Source organism: Thunnus maccoyii, chromosome 15 (genome assembly GCF_910596095.1).
Source record: "Thunnus maccoyii chromosome 15, fThuMac1.1, whole genome shotgun sequence".
NCBI lineage: Eukaryota > Metazoa > Chordata > Actinopteri > Scombriformes > Scombridae > Thunnus > Thunnus maccoyii.
In genome coordinates this window covers 24,932,597-24,953,575 of record NC_056547.1, presented here as the reverse complement: position 1 = coordinate 24,953,575, position 20,979 = coordinate 24,932,597, and the positions used below count along the sequence as shown (strand labels likewise).

The window sequence follows — 20,979 nt, the reverse complement described above, 5'->3', positions numbered from 1 at the left end:
TGGTCTTGGTGGAGAAATATCAGTAAAATCGCCTTTTTTGTTGTTTTCATAATCAAAATAAAAGGTTTCACAAATCTGAGGATGGATTGCGTTAAGGCTTTTGCTACGAAGTCTAACACTTTCTCATGAGTGTAAGTGGTGAAAAAATGGAGAATCAGCTGCTACATATTATAATATAATATTTACGTTTTCCCTTAACTTTTCTATGAACTTCGAATCAGAAGCTGACTTCAGCCTCGTGTAAAACCACATGTAGGTTATGCGTTATCCATAACGACACGCACTCACATTTATCAGTGTAATCATTAGATATTAAATGGAGGGAAACTGAAGTTTTTACAACAATGGTAACGTTTCAATTAACCATAGCGCTGGTGTTCAATGAGGTGTTATATTTGGAAACCAGAGTTGAAAGCGTGTTTTCTCATCTAGGTTGGCGATAGTCTACCGGATGCGGTAGCTGCAGTGTTGCGCTTTCCTGTTTACGTGAGGCCAAATTGTTTTTTCCTAGGATGGCGAACTCATGACCCGCACGACTCTGCCTCTGATTGGCTAGTACTCGTTGCATTCGTTGGTTGGGTTGGTTAGATTTAGGCATGAGGAATGAGATTGGTTAGGATTAGTGTACGAATATCAGGGTAAACCAATCAGAGGCAGAGTAGGGCGGGTCGTGACTTCGCCGTCCTAGGAAAAAAAAAATCTTTTACGGGCGGGAAGAGCGAACATAGCTGACTGTACAAGCTAGCTACGGCAGCACTTTTGTTTTATTTCTCCTTGATGCAGGTTATTTTGCAAGTTTTAATGATTCACGGGGCACTGCGGGGTCTAGTGGATACGTTGTGAGAGGACCGTCGCGACAAACTAAAGAGTTTTTTTGGGGAAAGTGCGGAGCATGGAGGATCCCCCTGCAGACTCTGGCGGCGGTGCAGCAGCGGAGGGGCCCGTGGTGCAGGTGGCAGATATCTGCTGGCCGTCCGGGGCTCTCCCTCTACGGCTCCTGGAGTGGAAAGTGAAACCCGGATCCCTTGTTAACGTGGACTCCGTGCTCGCACTTTGTGCTCCCATATCTCCGGAGGAGAAGGGGGCTGCCAGGCTGCCAGAGAGGAAGGTGAAGTCGGACCGTGCTGGAGTAGTCAAGGAGCTATGCTGTCAACTTGGACAAGTCATACCCCCTGGGTGAGTCACTCTGCCTGCTATAGCTCGTTAATGTGAGCTGCACTTGCCCCCTGCCTGGAGAGGCTACAGACAACATGTCAGCTGTAGTGTCGGTTCAGCTTTGCGAGTTGCACACTTCACCCGCAATGTTATGCTAGCTAGCTAACAAGCTAACGTTGCTAAGTGTAGGTGCTAAGTTAACGTCCACAATTGTCAAGTTGCTCAAAATAAACAAGCACAGTTCTGGTCAGGACCTTCAAAATAAAACTTTTTTTTAAGTCCCCTTCCACTCAAAATACATTTTTCTTCTTGTTCCTACAGTTGAATGTTTGAGCTTCACTGTGCAGAATGATGCATGTACAGAGTTTGACGTTAGAAGGCTGTTTTAACACTCATCTGCGGAAAGTTGAAAGTTTCTCTGTGATCTTTGAAAGTCTGATCTTAAGGGACGCACCTACGAGCATGATTTGTGACCTCACAACTAGCCTGGAGCCAATACTGGTCCAATATTCATCTTATACAAGTGTGATGTGGAAACTTGAAGCCTCCAGTCCACAAACACTGAGACTGAACTTTACAGTGAAGTAGGAGACGTCTTGTGTCCAACAGTTAAACTTTTGAGGTGAAATATATTTGCATTTTCCCAGATTCTGGGATTTTTAATGAGGGAGAAGGATGAGATGTCATTTTGAGAATTTTAGCAATAGAATCTAACTTTTTTTGGTGGATAAACCATAGCAGACACACATTATTCAAAATAGAGTGTTTTACAGAGACCTTAAAACATGTCTGGAGGGGGTCTTTAAGGAAAACAGTTGAATTTGATTGTAGTAGTTGTAATAATCTAGCTGGAAACAAAGACCAAGTGTATGGAGAATGTAAGAATATTGTAGAATATCTTTTATTTTGTCATTTTGACAAACAAGCAAACATGCCAAACAGTTTTACGCTTTTATTTTGAAGGCAAACCCACGTGCAGTGTTTTGTTTGGCTTGACAGCAGCTTTGTAGGTTGACAGGTAGGAGACTGGCCCAGCCTGATGTTTCCAGGAAATTGAAGAGTTCTGCCTGCATATTATGTCAAAATAACAGGAAATATAATTCACTGCAGCTCACTAGGACACATTTTTGTCTGCTTTTGGCTCGACACAGTGAAATAAATACATGTAACCTTAGCTGAAATAACAGGGGACGCAGTTGGCAGCTTCAAAACCAGCTCGGTCGAATAATGCATCCACCCCTTAAGTTTGTATTCAACAAGTCTTTTAATACATGGACTTAAGTTACACAGCAGCTCTTTCCAACATAGCAATGTTTTCCAATGCTATAAAAAGGCTTGTTTACATCAGTAGTGGGAACTGTGGTGTCCTAATTACAAAGCAAAGCAACTGTGAATGTTATATCAGGTTACATGCTTGTTACTGTAATTGCAGACATAGTTAGTTGAGTGGATTTACAACTTTTTCAATTACCAGTTAATCCAAGCAAATCACAAACACATAGCTTTGAGGCTCACAGCTAGCCTGTGCGCTACAAGCTCTATGTTTATTATTTGTATCATTTAATAAACTGCATTTCTACACCGGCTGCACAAAAGCAAATGTGTCATTTAACATGTTTATTTAATGTGAATCTCGCCAAAAGATGGGACTAACGCACTGTTAATGGTTTTATGAAAAGTTGGAACTGCACTAAATTGTCTTCTCTGTTTTTTCAGGGGCGTCATCGTCAGAATAGAAGAATGTAGCCATCCGATAGTGATGAAGGGTTTATGCGCTGAATGTGGCCAAGACCTGACTCAGTAAGGAAATGCAAACACTATCACTTGTTTACACTTTTTCAGGGCGGGGAATAAACTTTTTAAAAATGTGAACATCAACCAGCCACTGACAGATACATCATTATTTTGCTTTTTGAAATCTACCAGCCACTTTCATATTTACCAGCATTTGGCTGCTGCTTCCCATCCTGTTCATTGGAGAGATGATGTTTGACACTTTTAACTCTTTGACCTTTCACGGTGCACTGAGCTGCCAAAACATCCCTGCCAAAGAAATGTAAGAGTAAACATTACATGTTTCAACATCATTCAGCGAGGAAACAATTTACAACCGATAAATAATTTACTTTTAAGAGGATGTTACGCCCTATAGTTTGACTAATTATATCTGACCAAAGGTATTTATGGTGGGTTCTGTATTATTTAATACCATCAGATGGCACCAGAGATCATACAGAAAGAGCTGAATACAACTCAGGTTATAGATCAAGTGTTCAAACTCTAAACTCTTCCTGGTGTCAGTTTGATAAAGATGTCATATTTACAGCTGTCAGAATCCACACTACTCTACCTTTTTGCAGAGTTCAGTGACATGAAGCTACACAGTACAAATGTATTACAGTGAAATAGAAGTGTTGCTGCTCTCAGAGATGATTTGGATATCTGGTGTATTGATATATAATCCATGAGGATCTTAAGTAGGTTGGAACTAGCAATAATCAGCTAAATCTATTTGTAGCTGAAGTTTCTGTGAGTCTCTTTGCCTGTAGGCAGCTCACTGCAAACTTTCCCTCAGCTCAATCCAGTAACAGCTGTTAAACCCAACAAATCAAATTTGCATCTTTGTGAAAGCGGCTTTTCTTCTCAGTCACATATGCATGACTCCCACTCTTCTGTTTTTTTTTCCCATCTCAGGCTGCAGAGCACAAATGGGAACCAGCAAACTCCCATCTCCACAGCAACAGTCTCCATGGTGCACAGTGTGCCTGAGTTGATGGTCAGCTCAGAGGTGAGTCATATGGTGGAGATACCTGCAAGTCCGGGCCAGTACGGTTAGCTTCACCTCACATTCATACCCTGACAACAGCCTCTGTGTGTGTGTGTGTTACTCTTGGAAGCACAGTGCCCCCATCCTTTACATTATTTTTCCAATATAATATACAGTATATTGAGAAAATGTTTAATTGTACAAGGGGTTTTTCATGCTAATAACACACCCGGGACAACACATAGACACAAAGAATTGGGAGGAAAAAAGTCAACTACAAAGCTTAAAAGAATCAAAAGCTGCAAGTGTAAAACTGTATGTGGAATTCTGCTAATAAACATAAATAAGCTTAATAAATAATTATACAGGAAAAAAGCACAGAGGACATATAAAAACATAAAGTGGTGGTTATTGTGGTTGTTTTCTGATATTCGGTATATTATTCTCATTCACCCCAACAGCAAGCAGAGCAGCTGGGCAGAGAAGACCAGCAGAGACTGTACCGGAACAAAAAGCTGGTCCTGATGGTGGATCTGGACCAGACGCTCATCCACACCACCGAACAGCACTGCCAGCGTATGTCCAATAAGGTAATGTCATAAGGATCATTTCAGATATTATCAATAATCTTTGTTTTAGTACTCAGACCTTTTTACTGGTACAGTTTACACATGTCTGGGTTTAACATGGATTGATTCAGAATTGTTCTTCTAAGCTACAATGTTTAACTTTAAAGTTTTTTTTATTATTAAATCTGCATCTTCCTTGATTATATCATCATTAACATTCCTGTTATTCCCTCCAGGGTATTTTCCACTTCCAGCTCGGGCGAGGAGAACCGATGCTCCACACACGACTACGCCCACATTGCAAGGAATTCTTGGAGAAAATTGCCAAACTCTATGAGTTACATGTCTTCACATTCGGGAGCCGCCTTTATGCACACACCATTGCCGGTAATTGACATCACATAACAGGCACTTATAAAGTTTCTACACAGATTAAATAATATCAAAAACAGCCAAAGTGTTTTTAGATTTTGATAGTTTAGGGAAAACATCTTTGGGTCTTCTTCTTGTACCACCTGTCTATGTCCATAGGGGGGAAGTATCTGCTAATAATTATGTTCTAGCTGAGGTTGTGCTGGTTCACCGTTGTGCATCCAGTAATGTCTTAAATACCTCATTTGCAAGCAGCAGGGGTGCTTACATTTTCAGCTGCTTATTAAAACAGTTTATGTTTTGCAATATACAGTAAAATGACCTTTTATCTTATGGCTGTTACTTGTTAACTGGCAGGTAGAGCAGATAAGCTCACTGTCTCCAGGCTCATCTCACCAGCATTTGGCCGCTAGCTGACAATTAGTTTCATCCTAAGTGGAAAATATTTCAGCAGGTTTATGATTCAAGGTTGGATTATGTTAAAGTGCAGGTGGTGCGTTTAAAGACCGTCCTTTTCATATTCAGGCTACGATCTTTCATCTTACAATAGAGGCAGTCTGGTCCAGTACTCTTCTGCCTCCATATGATGAATGTTTAATGCGTTTTGAATTAGATTTTACTACTGGCTCTGATGCAGGGAGGTCGGCATGTTTTCACAGCAGCGCTTCAGCTACCGACAGCTTTTGTTATGGTTTGGTCCGGCTGTCTCGTCCAGCCGGGGTAGCTCTCTATCCAAACCTTCATCGAAGGCTGTGTATTTCTTGTCGAGAAAGCCTGAGAAGATGTTAAAGATGTTTTCAACCCTCGATTCTAAGAGAGGCTCACACTGAGAAGGTCGTAGACACACTAGACAAAAGTTTTTTGTTTCTTTTTTAAATGGATAAAAACTCTTAGGCTTATGTTTATATTGTATGTCCTTAGAAATGATATACAAAAAAAGGGTTTTGGCAAAACAGCTTATTTTGTGTGCAGTGCAGTTACATTCCATACACTTTCTTCAATAGCCGTTTAATGCTTATCTTGTCCTTGAAGAGGAAATGACACAATCAGACCCAAGTTCACCTTGTAAAATGCAGCTACATTTTCATTCAAATATGCCTCTTTTTTTCATCATTTCATCCTCATGTATTCTTCTATCTTCTTTTTTTTTAAGGCTTTCTGGATCCTGAAAAGAAGCTTTTCTCTCATCGCATCCTTTCCAGAGATGAGTGTATCGATCCTTTCTCCAAGACGGGGAATCTTAGGTGGGAATCGCCGTCTGCTAAAGATGACAACTAAATCAATTGCTGGCAGTTTAGTCTGCAGCGACCCTGCACCTGTCTGTTCTCTAGACTTTTACTCTGTTTTGGTGGATTTCATCATATGATTCATACTGTCTATTTCTAATTTCTAGTACAATCAGTTTTTATCTTCAGTGACTGTGTTGGTAGATGAGCAAAATTGATATCTACTATTCTTTCAGTGTCACTTTTGAATGAATGCCACTGACATCTCTCTCACAGAGAAAACATTTGGAATGGTGATGTAAGATCTCTCACTACAGCAGTAATACAGTCAGAGAGAGATGAATAGTGCCTTCACAAGTGTCTGTTTGAAAATGAAACTGTCTTGGTTTTGAACATCTGCAGTTTTGCTAGCGTCTTGTGTGTGATTTTCCCGACAGGAACCTTTTCCCTTGTGGGGATTCGATGGTCTGCATAATCGACGACCGAGAGGATGTGTGGAAGTTTGCACCTAACCTCATCACTGTGAAGAAATACATCTACTTCCAGGGCACAGGAGACATCAATGCTCCACCAGGATCACGGGAAGCTCAGATGGCCAAGAAAGGTACAGTGCCCACACATGTTTGATAACTGATGCATCCATAGAAAAGAAAAAAAAAATCCTTATCATGACCAAGTAGTTGAACAGTTTATGTAACACAGAGGGACAAATGGACAACCAAGGATGTACTGTCCAAGGATTTGTTTCCAGTACCCTGCACTTTCGCCTGTAAGAGGCACTTATAGCTGAAGTTGACATGCAAGTTTTCTCAGACTGCTCTTGTAAGTTCATAGCTACTAATGCTGAATGTTATTCAGTCTGTTATATAAATGGAAATAAAAGAGGGAACCATACTATATGTGACTGACTATCAATTTTGTCAATACAACTAGGAGGACTAATTCTGTGCAGACAGTAGTAACGAAGTCTTGATTTGAAATGCATTGGAGCCTTCTTTATTGTCTTTGTAGCTGTTCAAAAACATTTGTTTTTGGAACACTCTTAGTTTAAGCTTAACTTATTATTTGGTTGTATTTAATTTTTTGTGTGTTTATGAGTGAACTGACCAGATCCAGTGGTGAGTAGTAGGTGTATTAATGCCAGCTGCCATTAATGACTGAATATTTCCAAAACATATATGGATGACATCATCTTTTCTATATTTTAATGTACAGGATATATAATAAGCAAATATTTAAAATGAAAGTATTTACATATAAAAAAATGGCTTTTTATTATGGCTTTACATGTATCTGTCCTTTCTGTCTGGTCTTTTGTCTTAATGGCTTCTGAGAATTCTCAATGCCTGTTGGATGGCAGATGTGGATTAACTTTTAGTAACTGTACAGTATAAACGGACACCTGTAGTGCAGGTGTTTGTTGCCGTTCTAATTTAATGTGCCAATATTGAACTTAAGGTAAAGGCAGAAACAGTGTGGCTTAACTAAATAGCTTGGGGCTGAGGTTATTTGTGTAACCAATAAAATGCAATAGATAAATAGCTTCCTCCACTTTGCATAAAGTACTTCGTAGATTCCGCGTCCTCCATTACAGTCATGGAACCTACAGTTCATTAGAACAAGTATAATCCCTTACATGAATCAATGAATCTGTTTCATCAACAGCAAAATCAAAATCTTTCCTCACAAATTTCAATTGTACAAATTTAGGACTCCAAGCAAATTGTATTAAAGGTTATAAAATAACAGAGTGGAGTAGAGTTCATTGCATTTAACATTCATTGGATTACTTTGTGTTTTTGCATATGAAAGCTATTTAGTCCTACGATATATATTTTTAACATATTGTCCATCACTGACCTGCAATTTCTATATGTATAATTTGGCTTCTTTGTTGAAATCTAAAAAGGTCTTTAAAAGCTTTAAATTAGATTATTAAAGTTGATAGCAAGCCTGCAAATGGTTATCTTAGTGCTGAACCTAATAAGATCTTTTTATTACCGTTCATTCACTCATTGGGAAAAGGCCTATACTTGTTAAACCTAATTCCCCTTATACTTTTCATAAATCATATGCCCTGCAAAGAGAAATGCAAAATAATCCTTGAACTTTGCCCTACTAACCCTTGTTCAAATACAAGTAGTTTAGCTTTATTACACTAGCTATCACCTATGGATAAGACTTGTTGTATATCAGGTTAATAATTACTTTAGTTTCCTCTGTCATATAATTTATTATAGACAATCACTCAGGGTGGACCCAGACAATAAATACTCATAAACACTGCATTCATATTCATCCAGCATCCTGACACACATAATTAGACTACACACCTCTATCCACAAACCATATTATGAATGAAAAGCACCTGTCAATAGATGATGATAAAACTGCCTTAAAGAGTTCCAGCGCTTTCACCTATGTGCATCCCTCTGTGGTGAACTCAGGGAATCCTTGGTACAAAGACACAGTGTTACTCTCTTCATTATCATAGCAGAAAACAAGCTGCTTAGAACCAGCAAGTGTGTCTCCTTGGGGGATGTTGTAGGACCCCCCTTCATTTACACCCACTCTCAGGCTGCCACATAAATTAGCTGATAACTCCTGGTTGTACTGATCCCATGTTACACCAGCTGCCAGGCTCAGTAATGTGTCTTTATACAGTATAGCTGTTTAATTCAAAATAGAATAGAGTTAATTATTTGGGTAAAAAAACAAGCTTCGATTTGCTCAAAGCAGATTTAGTCCAATGCAAATACAATCTCTAGTTATATGACTTTTGCAAGTCAAATACATGCTCTAGTAATCTCTCTCACATATATGACATACACACATTAAAATATAAGATTTTGCTGAATCAGCATTTCTCTTGGTGGTAGCTTTTTTTCAATTTTTATTTTTTAGTTATACTATTTACAGTTGCAATTGTATTTTTAAAACAAATACAGTATGACATAGACACTGGTTGATTTATTGTAGCATGTGGAGTTTTTAAATGAATAAAAAATATAAATAAGTGAAATAAGAATATTTTTTGGGTAGCGTCAAGCCAAAATAATTTTTTTGTGGTCTTACTAAGTTGGGAGGTGGAGCATCATTCAATAATCCATTAGTGTTAGTTAGGCACTTGACTCAAAAACTAGCATAACTTAAAGCTGCATTCACTGATTTTTCTTTTGGCCATTCTGGGACAGCACATCAACCTGTAAACACTGTTGACATACTGGTTAATCACCATGTGAGCAATAAGAGTGAAAACAGTACAGTTGTGGGGCGCAGAACCTGAAATAATGAGCTGAAAGGTGCTAAAACGCTACGTAGAGCTAAAAATTAACTGCAGTGTTGTGTAATAATTAATAATAAAACAATCCATCTCACATTACACGTAGCCATTTGATCCATTGTTGATATATCAATATTAATTAGCTTTAAGCTCACTTCCAGACATGTTTATATACTGTTTGTACCAATATACTATTGCCTACAGCGGGGGGCATACTAGGCTTATGATCATGCAAATGCAGAAAGCAATGCAAGTCGAAAAAGCGCTCTTTGTTTTTGAGAATGTATAAGACCGTGTTGAAAAGTTTTGCTCAATTTACTCATTCATATTCTGAGGGCTGGTGTTCATTGGCCCGCGTCTGCTCTAGCGTGCTCTGCCTCAGAGCACGCTATTATTTAGCTGCCTTCCCCTGTCCATCCAGCGCTGTGGCTCCAAGTCACATGCTTCCTTGAACATACTTATTGTCACTGATGGAGATGTATGTTATGCAGAGTTTACATGACATTTTTCTATCTCAAAGATACCAGAATACTTTACTTCAAAGACCTTCATTCTTGTTTGTTAAGACTTGACTGTACCAGTAGTACCACTCCTATGTGAATTATTCTGTGATGTTGACAGGTTGTCATTTGACTTTTTTATTTCACGCACAGTCAGTCACTTTCTCTGAAGTGACTCGATGTACCCAAAGGACTCTCATTTGCCTCAAAGGATGATTGAACGCACCAAGAAGTGTTTGCCAACACAGGCAGCCAGGGCAGCTCTTCCTGAGCTAAAATCTGGGTAGAATGTACTAGTGTGAAATGTTAGGAAGGTTATTACTAAGAGGTTCATAATCACAGGGTTACAGACTTTCCAGAATGCATTAATGCTAAGTACATGGTGAAACAGGCCATGACATCACTGCTAGTGGGGTGACATGGTGCCAAATATTGCATGTGTTATAAAGCAGACTCGCACACATCCTGATAGACTATTTAAAAGATCCTTTATTTTTGTTGAAACTTTCTGACTAGAAATTTGTCTCCACAGTATGTTTAATGTGCTGTTTTGTTTTGCATTATCACTGTGAGTCAAAGGTGGTGAAGATTAAGTTGGTAAGTATGGATACCCGAAACTGACAAAAGGTAGTGATAGGTTATGAGACTAGTCAAATATATAGCTGAGTGCATCAATTAATAATATTATTAGTTAAATAATTAAATACAGTGTAAAGAGAAATATAAAGCTTTACACTTTTCCTTTGACCTCCAAATTTAAATTTAAAAGCAATAGCTAATTAGTTAGTTAATGCTAATTAAAACACAAATTAAAAGTTCACAGACAAAATTCTTCTCATCTTCATAGCATTATTTTCATCTTCAAGTGTCTTCTATTTAGCAAGGCCACAATGGAATTAAGCCTCAGACTTTATTACTCTTAACATTTTTTAGATGTGTATGATTTAATATCTCCTTTCTCATGGTGTCAAATAACTTAACTAAAAACTTGTAAAACTTTGTAGTGTTAGCTAGCTAACTTTGTTAGCATTAGCCTGTCAACTGAAATGCTTGAGCCACTGTTACAAGACTTATACGGTACAGTACATTGTGTACATTGTGGGCATTAGCTGGTGTTGTTTTATAAAGAAAGTTAGCTCCATCTAGGTAGCTAGCTGGAAAGGCTAATGCTCAAGGGTGTTTAGCCATTGCTGTTTTCAGGTAAGCTAGCTTGGACTGATCGCTGCCCTGGACAAACACACATGGACTCACCTATTTCATGACCATATAAGCATGATGAAAATTGGAAATGTGCTGAAAAAAATAGGACATGTTTGGAGGGGGTCAGGATTGCAATAGATAAATGACTAGACTTGTGGTAAGATAAAACATTTTCAGTATTTAACTAATAATATTATTAAAGAATTCCGTCTGTGTTGTCCAATAATTTTCGGGGAGAGATGTGGAAGCACTTCAATGTACAAGGTCATCTTTGAGAAATCTGATCTTTAAATTGGCCCGATTGACACCAGATTCCTTTATGCTGTAGCTGTAACCTCACCTATTGAATCTGATGCCCTTGAATACTGTGTAATTGCCTTGTCTTGTTCCGGCAGGAGGCGCATCAAGTCGGCCAGCAGAGAGCACAGAAACAGTTGGGACACTTGGTGCTGATGAGCAAAATAATGGCCTCAGGAAAAAGGCAAAGGACATTTCTGGAAAGGAAGAGTCCACATCATCTCAGTCTTCTCAGGGAGTACCAACAAATGAACGGACACATCCCACAGGGGTTGTAGAGGACGAGGCACTCCGTAGTAAAGGGTCAGAGAATGAGGCAGAGTCTGAGGCAGGGTCAAGGGAAACTCAGGTGGGTGACAACAAAACAAATATTAAGGAAGATGATAGCAACAGGACACGAGAGGCACAGGACAGTGCAAACTCATCAGCACCGAGTCATGAGTCCAATAACCTGGACTTTGACCTTTCCAGTGACAGTGACAGTGACAATGACTCAATTATAGAGAAGCCCCCCTCATCCGAGAGTGATGGTGAAGGCAAGTCTTGCCAGACAAAGAAACCTGGGCAGGAAGGAGTCACGCAAGAGCCCAGTGATGGGGATGGGACAAGGGAAGGGGACAGTAAAGGTCGGAGTGAAGGAGAAAACAGCTCTGACATAGCAGAACCTTCAGGAGTTCTTCTCCCAGACCCTGAGCTGGGAAATGGCTGCGCAGATAGGAGAGAGCCAGAAACAGAGTCACAGAATAGTGAACAGTCTGGGGTAACTATGGGGGAGGAGCTGCTGGACCAGAGTATGGAGGACGAGGAGGAAGAGGAAGCTGACAACGACCAAGATGATCACCTGATCTACCTGGAGGAAGTGCTCGAAAGGATCCACGGAGAGTACTACGCCCGCTACGAAGCCTACCTGAGGAAGGAAACCCCTGAAACACCGGACATCCGCAAGATTGTCCCAGAGCTGAAAAGCAAGACACTGGAGGGCACAATGATAGTTTTCAGTGGCCTGTACCCAACCAACTATCCAATGGAGAGGACTCGTGAGTACTACCATGCCAAGGCACTGGGGGCCAAGATTGGCAAGAATCTGGTTCTTAGCTCACAAGATCCCAGTTGGACAACGCATCTCATCGCAGCAAGAGCTGGTATGTAAAAATGTATGTATACTAATGACCAAGCATTGAGTGGAGCTAGTATTTATCGATGTACTTCTTATAGAAAAAGAGAAAATCTATCATATTTCTTAGCCATGCGAGCAACATGGCTCTAGGGATGGCAGTGTTTGTCAGTCAGTCCACTGCTTTAATCCACACTGAAATAAACATTGGATGTATTGCCATAAAACTTCCTACAGACATTCATGGTCCTCAGAGAATGAACCCTAATGACTTCGGTGACCCCCTACCTTTTCCTTGAGTATCACCAGATTTTTTTTTTGTTGTTGTTCTTTAGGGAAATGTCTCAACAAGTGTTGGATGGATTGCAATGAGATTTGGTACAGACATTCATGTCCCTCTTTGGATGAACTGTAATAACCTCAATGATCTCTTACATTTTCATCTAGCAGCATCATCAGGTCAAAATTCAATTCAAATTCAATTTCTCCAATACTTTGGTTTATGTCTCGCAAAAAATTAATGACATTCCCATCAGCCTCAGCTGTACATTCTGTTTAGTGCTAATTAACAAGTGATAGCATGCTAAACTAAGATGGTTAACATGGTAAATATTTTACCTACTAGCATGGTAGCATTGTCACTGTGAGCATGTTTTTATGCTGAAATTAGTATTTAGGTCAAAGCACAGCAGTCCCTAAGTACTGCCTTACAGAGCTGCTAGCGTGACTGTGGACTCTTAGTCTTGTTTCTTTATGTAGAAGCTAATTTTGACCTACAAGTCAAATTGGAAAAAAAAACTGTTCTTCCTAAATTATTCATGCTATTTTGCATAAATGATGAGTCCTTTCTAGAACCTGCATGATACTAGATTTTAGAGGACTGAAAGTGATATTGAGAATTATGTTTTCTGACCTAAGTATTTTCATTTTGCTGAATACAGTTTTGGTATATTTTGTTAGCAGTGTGCTGGAGCCATTTGTAATTGGTGCAAGTACTGGTTTGCTGCTGAGGCTAGAATTCAAGAAGCGTCATGCAAGGTTTGTTTAAATGTCGGGCTTGCTGATATATTGGCAGATCTGTGTGTCTGAGCCTTGTCAAAACTGTCGGCTGTTATAGCGAGGAGAGATAACTGAGGTTGAATAACGTGTTAGCCCAAATAGTGTATCTCAGAGGTCAGCTATTCCAGTAAGTTGTGAGCCAGTGTTGTGATGGTTTTGAAGTGTTGGTTAACAAGTGACAATAAGGGTGTACAAGTGGTGCATGGGCAAAAAATACTCACCCACTTTTGCAGTTCCATGGATACAAATACAACAGGCAGTGTTGGCTTTTGAAACCAGAGAGGGATCATATTTTTGCTGGGCGGCTGCATGACAAACTAGTCGAGGATCTGGACCTCTGTGTGCATTACACTCTCCTGGTGGAGCTTCTTGCTGGCAGTTGAAAAAGAAACAGCTTACTTAAAAGACAAAGATGACAGCACAGTGGAATCTGGCATTCAAACACAACCTCAGTGAGATGATAATGTTGCATGTGTACATGTCTAAATAAGCAAACGTTCTTCCAAAATTCTGCTAAAACAACTGTATAAGGCAATGTCAGCTTGTTTTGAACTTCTGCAGACTACTGGCCAAAAATTTGATTGATGCAGGTTTCCACATATACTCTTGAGACAGCTTCTTCTCTGTAATTAGACCTACTTGATTGACAGAAGCACAGTTCACTGCATCCTGACATTTTAGAACCATGTGAATACTGGAGGCTATATTATTGGATTTTTGTATCTGTAAAACCTAAACTATACTAACCTACATTGCTTACATTAACTTGTGGTCTTCTCTTCTTTATTTTTGTGAACTGCCATTGCCATGTTACTGCCATTTACAGTCAGAAAAAATGTGTATTACATCCTTGTGTATTTTCTGGTTGTTTACAAGATACAAAGAATACAACACTTCATCTATCTGTCGATCATCTAAAGTGGATTCACGCTTGTATTGCAACCAATTCAGTTTATCCTCTGAAAACAAGCACAGGAAGTGGCACTGTTGCCTTGGGAGCCAGCCCCGTTGAGAGCAGCACTTGGCAATCACTCACCTTGTACATTAGAAGAAGAGAAAAATCAGTCAGAGAGGGAATTGGGGCAATATGAGCAGTAGGTCACTTAGTCTGGAAAGAACTGAAACTGCCTGTTGCATGTTCAGACAAGCACAGTTGACAGGTACTCATCTAGTCCATTTCACAATAATCCATATGTATCTATGTCGAATCCACATCACAGTCTGCAGTGTTCACTTGTCTGCGTCTGTGATTGTTTGATCCTGAGGAAGACTGGTGTCCAGTCAACATGCATTGGTCTAATCTTTATTTATGTAGCCATGATAATAGAAGTTGCATTTTCAATGCAGTCTTTTTAGCAGTAGCAGCCCAAGAGTCTTATTCTCACTTTTACCGTCTCATTATACTGTATTGACTAAATTTAATTAAACACTGTGTTACTACTTTATCACATGAGTTACACATAAAACCCACCTCTTGCAACTCCACCTTGCCCTCTCCTCTCACTGACCTCTTCATGTCCTGAATGTGCCCCAATACACAGACACACATGGATAGACTAAATGAATTTTTTGCTCTTGTTTATATATTATTAGATTGTTTGGTAGAAAGGATATTCTTATTCTTATTCTCTTTTTTTTTTTTTTTTTTGAATTTTTCCCTTACTGGTGCAATTTTATTAGCCATGACAGCGGTATGCCTCTGTGGATGGCAATGTTGGTCGGTTGGTGGGTTGCTTTACCATGTTGGTCCACACTGAAATATCTATTGAATGGATTGGCATTACGTTTTGTACACATGCCTCTATAGTCTTCTGGTTAAGATGCATAATACCACAACCATAACTGCAATGTTTTCCTGGGTCTTTGTTGTTTGTCATGCCTCTCTGACTCTGTATACTGTGTCTATGGACTCTCAAACTTTTAAAGACAGAAATGCAGAAAGAAATCATCTCTAAAAAAAAAAAAGAACTGTACAAATATTCAGTACCCAGAGATGATTTCTTCTGACTTTTCGTCTAGCACCACAGCAGGTTAAAGTTTTTACTCAGTGAAATAGCTCAACATCTAATGATCCAAACTTTTGCACCAACATTCATGGCTCCCAGACGAGACATCCTAATGACTTCAATATTCCCTTGACATTTCCTCTCGCGCCGCCATGAGCTTGAAATTAGTTTTTTGTTTTTTGTTTTTTGTTTTTTTTTTCAATTTTGTGAAATTCCACTACAACTATGGGATGGATTGGCATGACATTTGGTACAGACGTTCATGTTCACCTCTGGATGAACATTAGTGATACCTTTAACATTTCATCAAGCCTTTGGTTTTTTACCAAATACCTGCAAAAGTATCTTGTGGATAGTGCTTATTAGCAATTGTTAGCATGCAATGCAGTGTTAACATGCAAAACTAAGATGGTGAACATGATAAACATTATGCCGGCTAGTCATCAGCATGTTCGCATTGTCAGCCTAAGTACAGCCTCACAGAGACCCTAGCATGGCTGTAGACTCTTGTTGCTTTGTACACTGGTGAGCAAGCAGCATGGTTTAAAGTTGAACTGAATGTTTATTTTCTTTTAGCAGATTAAAATCATAATGGAAGAAAGAGATCAATTTATGATGACTTTTCTTTCTGCTGTCTAAGTTCATGAAAAATACTTAAAATACTATAATTAGTATCCCATTGATCCCAGCACAACACTGAACAGTCCTACAGCATACTGTACACCGACTAAACAAGGACATTTGCCCAAACAGTGAGAGTCAATATCTGAATTTGATTGTTAGCCATGCATGGCTAAAATAGCCTAGGGTTAATGAGCTTCTACACTCAAAGATTCAGTTTGGTGTCTTTGTGTCAAACATCAATAAGTATTATTCAAGCAATAATACAACTCTCTGTGGACTTGCCCACACAAAACATGCCTTTTTGGATTCCTAAGAAAACTATTGAGTTGGCAGAAATGTGAAAGGACAGTGGCTCCAAAAGATAAATCTTGCTTGTTATCTTTGTACTATTATTGACCAAGCAATTATTTTCTCTTTTCTCTTCCAAGACAGAAAGTCTGATTATCGATCTGAATTATTCAACAGAAGAAGAGTGTGTGTGTATTTGGTAATAGGCTTTGATTGTGAGGTCAAGACTTGTTCTCACTGTTTCCTCTATCATTCCTGTCAACCAGGCACTGAGAAGGTTCGTCAGGCACAGGGCTGCAAGCACCTCCATGTTGTCAACCCCGACTGGCTGTGGAGTTGTCTGGAGCGCTGGGAGAGGGTGGAGGAGCAGCTCTACCCACTGAAGGAGGACTACTCCAAAACACCACGGTAAAGGAAATGACTAATGAGACATAGGCTATATCACCAAGCCTAGAATGTGTTCCAATAACTTAGAAAATACTACAGATGACATATTAGCTGCATTACATAAGAATCCCCCATGAGATCTTTTTTGTTGTCTGTTTGAAGGAGCAACAGTCCAGCAGCTTTCCTTGACAACCAGGGCTCCTTGCAGAAACCTCTTTTCCACCCAGCTCCCATCCACAGACCTCCACCTCCAGCCCCCGAGGTTCGGACCTACGACCCCGTCACAGGGAAGCTGATCCGCAGGGGCCCTCCAGTGTCACGGCCACTACCCTACCTCCAGGCATCAGGGTCTTTGTTGCTCTCTGATCATAGAGAGCAGTCTTGTCTCAGGTACTGCAGCAATTACAGAATTTGACCTGTGTGGAATAATGATAAACTACTGATGCAATAATCTAAAACGAGATATTAAAGTAGGATTTCAGTTATCGTAATACCATTATATATATCATGATAAATGATACTGGGAGCTACCATGATATATCATGATATATCATGGTAGCATTTTCTATACTTCACTTGGGATCCCTGACAGTAATAATGGAAGTCCCCTCACACAGCATTTCTCCAGCAAAACCGTAGCAGACATGTAAAAAGTGGGAGTTTTATTGATATTTCTCTGTTTAGTATTGACCACAGAATCACTCATAACAGATTTTAAATGTATGGATTTGTCCTCTTGGCTTCATTTTCATGAAGGGGGGGGGGGGGGGCTCTTTGTAGCTCCCAGTGGAACTTCCGAGCTTGTATTACACACTTCTACTTGCATGTTGTATCTTAAACAAACAAACAAATCTTTTACAACTCCTGTGAAAATGCTCATACATCAGTGTAATTAAAAGGGAAAAAAGTCTCATCTCACCTCTGTAAAATACTCATCTTAAAAAATGTTCTATCAACCAGTTATTTAAAAACTGTATGCTTCATTTTCCAAGTCCTCATTTAATTTCCACAGTTTGACAAGAATGATGTGGTGCTCAGTCACCTCTGTGATCCTCTTCTCCATTTGTCATTCATCTGTCAGTCACAAATGCTAATTAAGAGTGTGTCCTCTGTTTGTGTGTTTGTTTGTTATTGGGGTGCCAGTTATCATGAGAAAGCTGTGGCCTGATTGTTTCCTCACATTACTCACATAAGAATACAAAACACTAACTTTTTATTGGACCATCATGGTGGTTCATAATGTTTAGAACTGAATATCTCTATGATATTACACTGTAATTAATAATCACAAGCATAAAATTGGCCCAGATAATTAATGGATTAGAGGCACTGTAGAGTTTTCAGGAGGTTGCATAAACTTGGATTTAATCATCAAAGAAGATCTGTTCAATTAAGCACTGCCAAAAGGAAGTACAGAAACTTCCTCTTCCCATTTGCATAAGATTTAAATCTAATGAGTTCTTGTTACAGAGAAAAGGCCTTTCTCTTTATTGGTCTGCAGCCTTAACCTTCATCCTTTACTTCTGCAATTTGTCTTTGTTGTGAAAAATTTGCTGATTGTGTGCAGTGTTTGCAAATCAATGCAGTTTCCTGGCAATTCCTGTGAAGATTACTCTAACACAAAAATACATTTAAAAGTAAAAGAAGCAAACACAACACATCTGAGTAAATTATTTTGTTTTCAGATACCAGTGATAAATGTATAGCATGTAAATATGTAATGTATAATAGACCCTATACAGCTGATAATTAGACCATGTACATATTCTGACACATTTTGATGTGATTTAAACAAAAATTACAGTGACAATAATGGATACTTAAATATCCCATCCAGACATGTTTTAGTACATATTAAAACACTCTGTTTGGAATATTAATGTGTCTGATGTGGTTCTTCCACAAAAAAAGTTCAGTTACCAGTTAAAAATTCTGAACATTTCTACATCTACTACCTCATCTCAAAATCCAGAATTTATAATTATGCAAATATTTTTATTTTAAACTCAAACTCAGCACATATGTCATTCTGCACAGTGAAGCTTAAACATCACAGTGAGATAACAAGAAGAAAAAGACATTTTTGAGTGGATGGGGACTATTTAAGATAATGATAATATAGATTGACGGAGTAAATTTCACTACCCAAGTCACAACAAAAATATTCATCTCTCTATGGACATATAGTACCAGTCAAAAGCTCGGACACACCTTCCCATTCGCTTGTATTTTGTCAACTAGCTCAGTAGTCCATCTATATTTTATTGTTTGTTATTGTGCCTCAGGGGAAGTCCAAAGAGTCAGCAAGATGAGGCGGCAGGGTCCAGTCAAGACGACGAGCAGCCGGGGCCGTCTCGTCGGAAACGACAGCCGAGCATGTCAGAAACTATGCCTCTGTACACACTTTGCAAGGAGGATCTAGAGAGCATGGACAAAGAGGTAAGAACGGAGGGAACACTGTTGCCGTCTCAAGTTTTAATTTGCCCTCAGAGTTGTTTAAATGTATCGGTTAGTCATTCTGTAACATACAGAAGTCTTTCTTGCTTATTTGCCTGCTTTGTTTGCCCACAATCATAGATATCCCTCCCAAAATTGAAGTGTTACCCTTTATGTAGTCCGACAAATATGGAAAAATGTTATTCTTATGTTTATTCTTTTGACTGTGTAGTCAAAAGAATTTAGGCATTTGTTGATGTAATAGTGTAGGCAGAAATTAGGTATCCTTGGTTTAATGCAGTGGATCTACCTGATAAAGGGGAAAAGAGCAGAATAATGTATGTGTAACTCTTGTATGAGTGAGACTGTATATCAAAGTTGCGATTTAATGCCATTTATCATTCAGCACTAATGGATAGTTTTTTTGGCAAATGTTAGTGGTTGACAGGCACACATTGTAATCTATGAACTACTACTATTACATCTATTAATGTTGCATCTCTCACATTTTTGCCAGGCATCCATTCTGATATTCGAATCTTTACGTATGCTATCATGTCGGTCTACTTCCTGCATTTGATATTTTTTGCCATCCTCGCTAGGCAGGTGAAGTGATTACCAGTGTCTGAGAGCTCTGCACCGCCTGCTTGGATAATACTCTTTAATGGAGTCTGAATTGTGCTAATGCTTCAGAGGAGGGAAATGTGCAAAGCAGATCCTTGAGATATGTCAAGAGCCTCTCTGCAGGTGATTATTCTGAAGAAAGAGCTTTGTGGCTTGTTCACATGTGACATGACATGTGACATGACGTGACAAACGATGTTTAAAGTGAAGTCACATGTTGGCTAGTGTTTTGTTTTTTTTCTTGTTTTTTCGAGTAATGGGTTTATCTTATTGGAAAGCTGCATCAGTTACCTCACAAATACATTATATTTATGTTTTTATTTTATTTTCCCTTTAAAATTAGCTGCAAAGGTTAAAGGATATGTTCACTGTTTTTCATGTCTGTCTTAAAACAATAGTAAGGTGCCCATATGAACATTAAAACAGGTTTTGCTTGCTGACAAAATTCACAACCCTCCTCCTGTGCAAAAATGTATGCAGTAGTTTATCTGAAGCCAATACAGGGCCATTGGAGTTAGTCAAACAAAGTGAAGCTGCATTCATCAAAATTTTTGTATCAGCAATGGATGAAATGACTATGTGTAATGTGAAAGGTCTCACTCATAGTAATGAACCCGCAGAGACTAATTTCCATACTCTGCAGTTTCCATCAGGCCTACAGAGTGAGTGTTTTAGCGTCCTTCCACTGTTTTGGAAGCTGGTGAACATTGTAGAGCATTTAGTATTGAGCCGGATATTTTTTCTTAGTAGAGAGCCAGTGTTGGAGTAAGATTCATTAGATGACCAGAAACACAACTCCAAATGAATTGGTGTTTTGTGTCTGCTGTGTATATAGCAATAGCCATATCAAGTTTATAATGTGATTCATATTGCTTTAACACATCATTGCACAGTGTATTATAGGGATGGCAGGATATACAGAATAGTTATGGTTTAATTTGAGTAATTGTGAATATTATATGCTTGATGTTGTGTCAAAAGGATATTTGTCAGGGAATAAACCAGTAAAGCCATTGTGCCACCACAATGACAAGCTGTTTGTATTCTAATACAGATGGAATGATTATGTTGT

General features: G+C 39.0%; 1 protein-coding gene across 1 annotated transcript in view; it reads left to right on the top strand.

Annotated features, from left to right (window-relative positions):
• Nucleotides 1-69: 69 nt before the first annotated feature.
• The window catches only part of ctdp1 (CTD (carboxy-terminal domain, RNA polymerase II, polypeptide A) phosphatase, subunit 1), a 70,568-nt gene continuing 49,658 nt past the window's right edge, over nt 70-20,979 (top strand). The window contains exons 1-11 of the mRNA XM_042435560.1: nt 70-1,176; nt 2,872-2,955; nt 3,850-3,943; nt 4,384-4,512; nt 4,728-4,878; nt 6,017-6,107; nt 6,527-6,693; nt 11,468-12,511; nt 16,727-16,868; nt 17,010-17,237; nt 19,133-19,286. Coding sequence (XP_042291494.1) covers nt 893-1,176; nt 2,872-2,955; nt 3,850-3,943; nt 4,384-4,512; nt 4,728-4,878; nt 6,017-6,107; nt 6,527-6,693; nt 11,468-12,511; nt 16,727-16,868; nt 17,010-17,237; nt 19,133-19,286 — 2,568 coding nt within the window. The 5' untranslated portion in view covers nt 70-892. The remainder of the gene's footprint in view (nt 1,177-2,871; nt 2,956-3,849; nt 3,944-4,383; nt 4,513-4,727; nt 4,879-6,016; nt 6,108-6,526; nt 6,694-11,467; nt 12,512-16,726; nt 16,869-17,009; nt 17,238-19,132; nt 19,287-20,979) is intronic.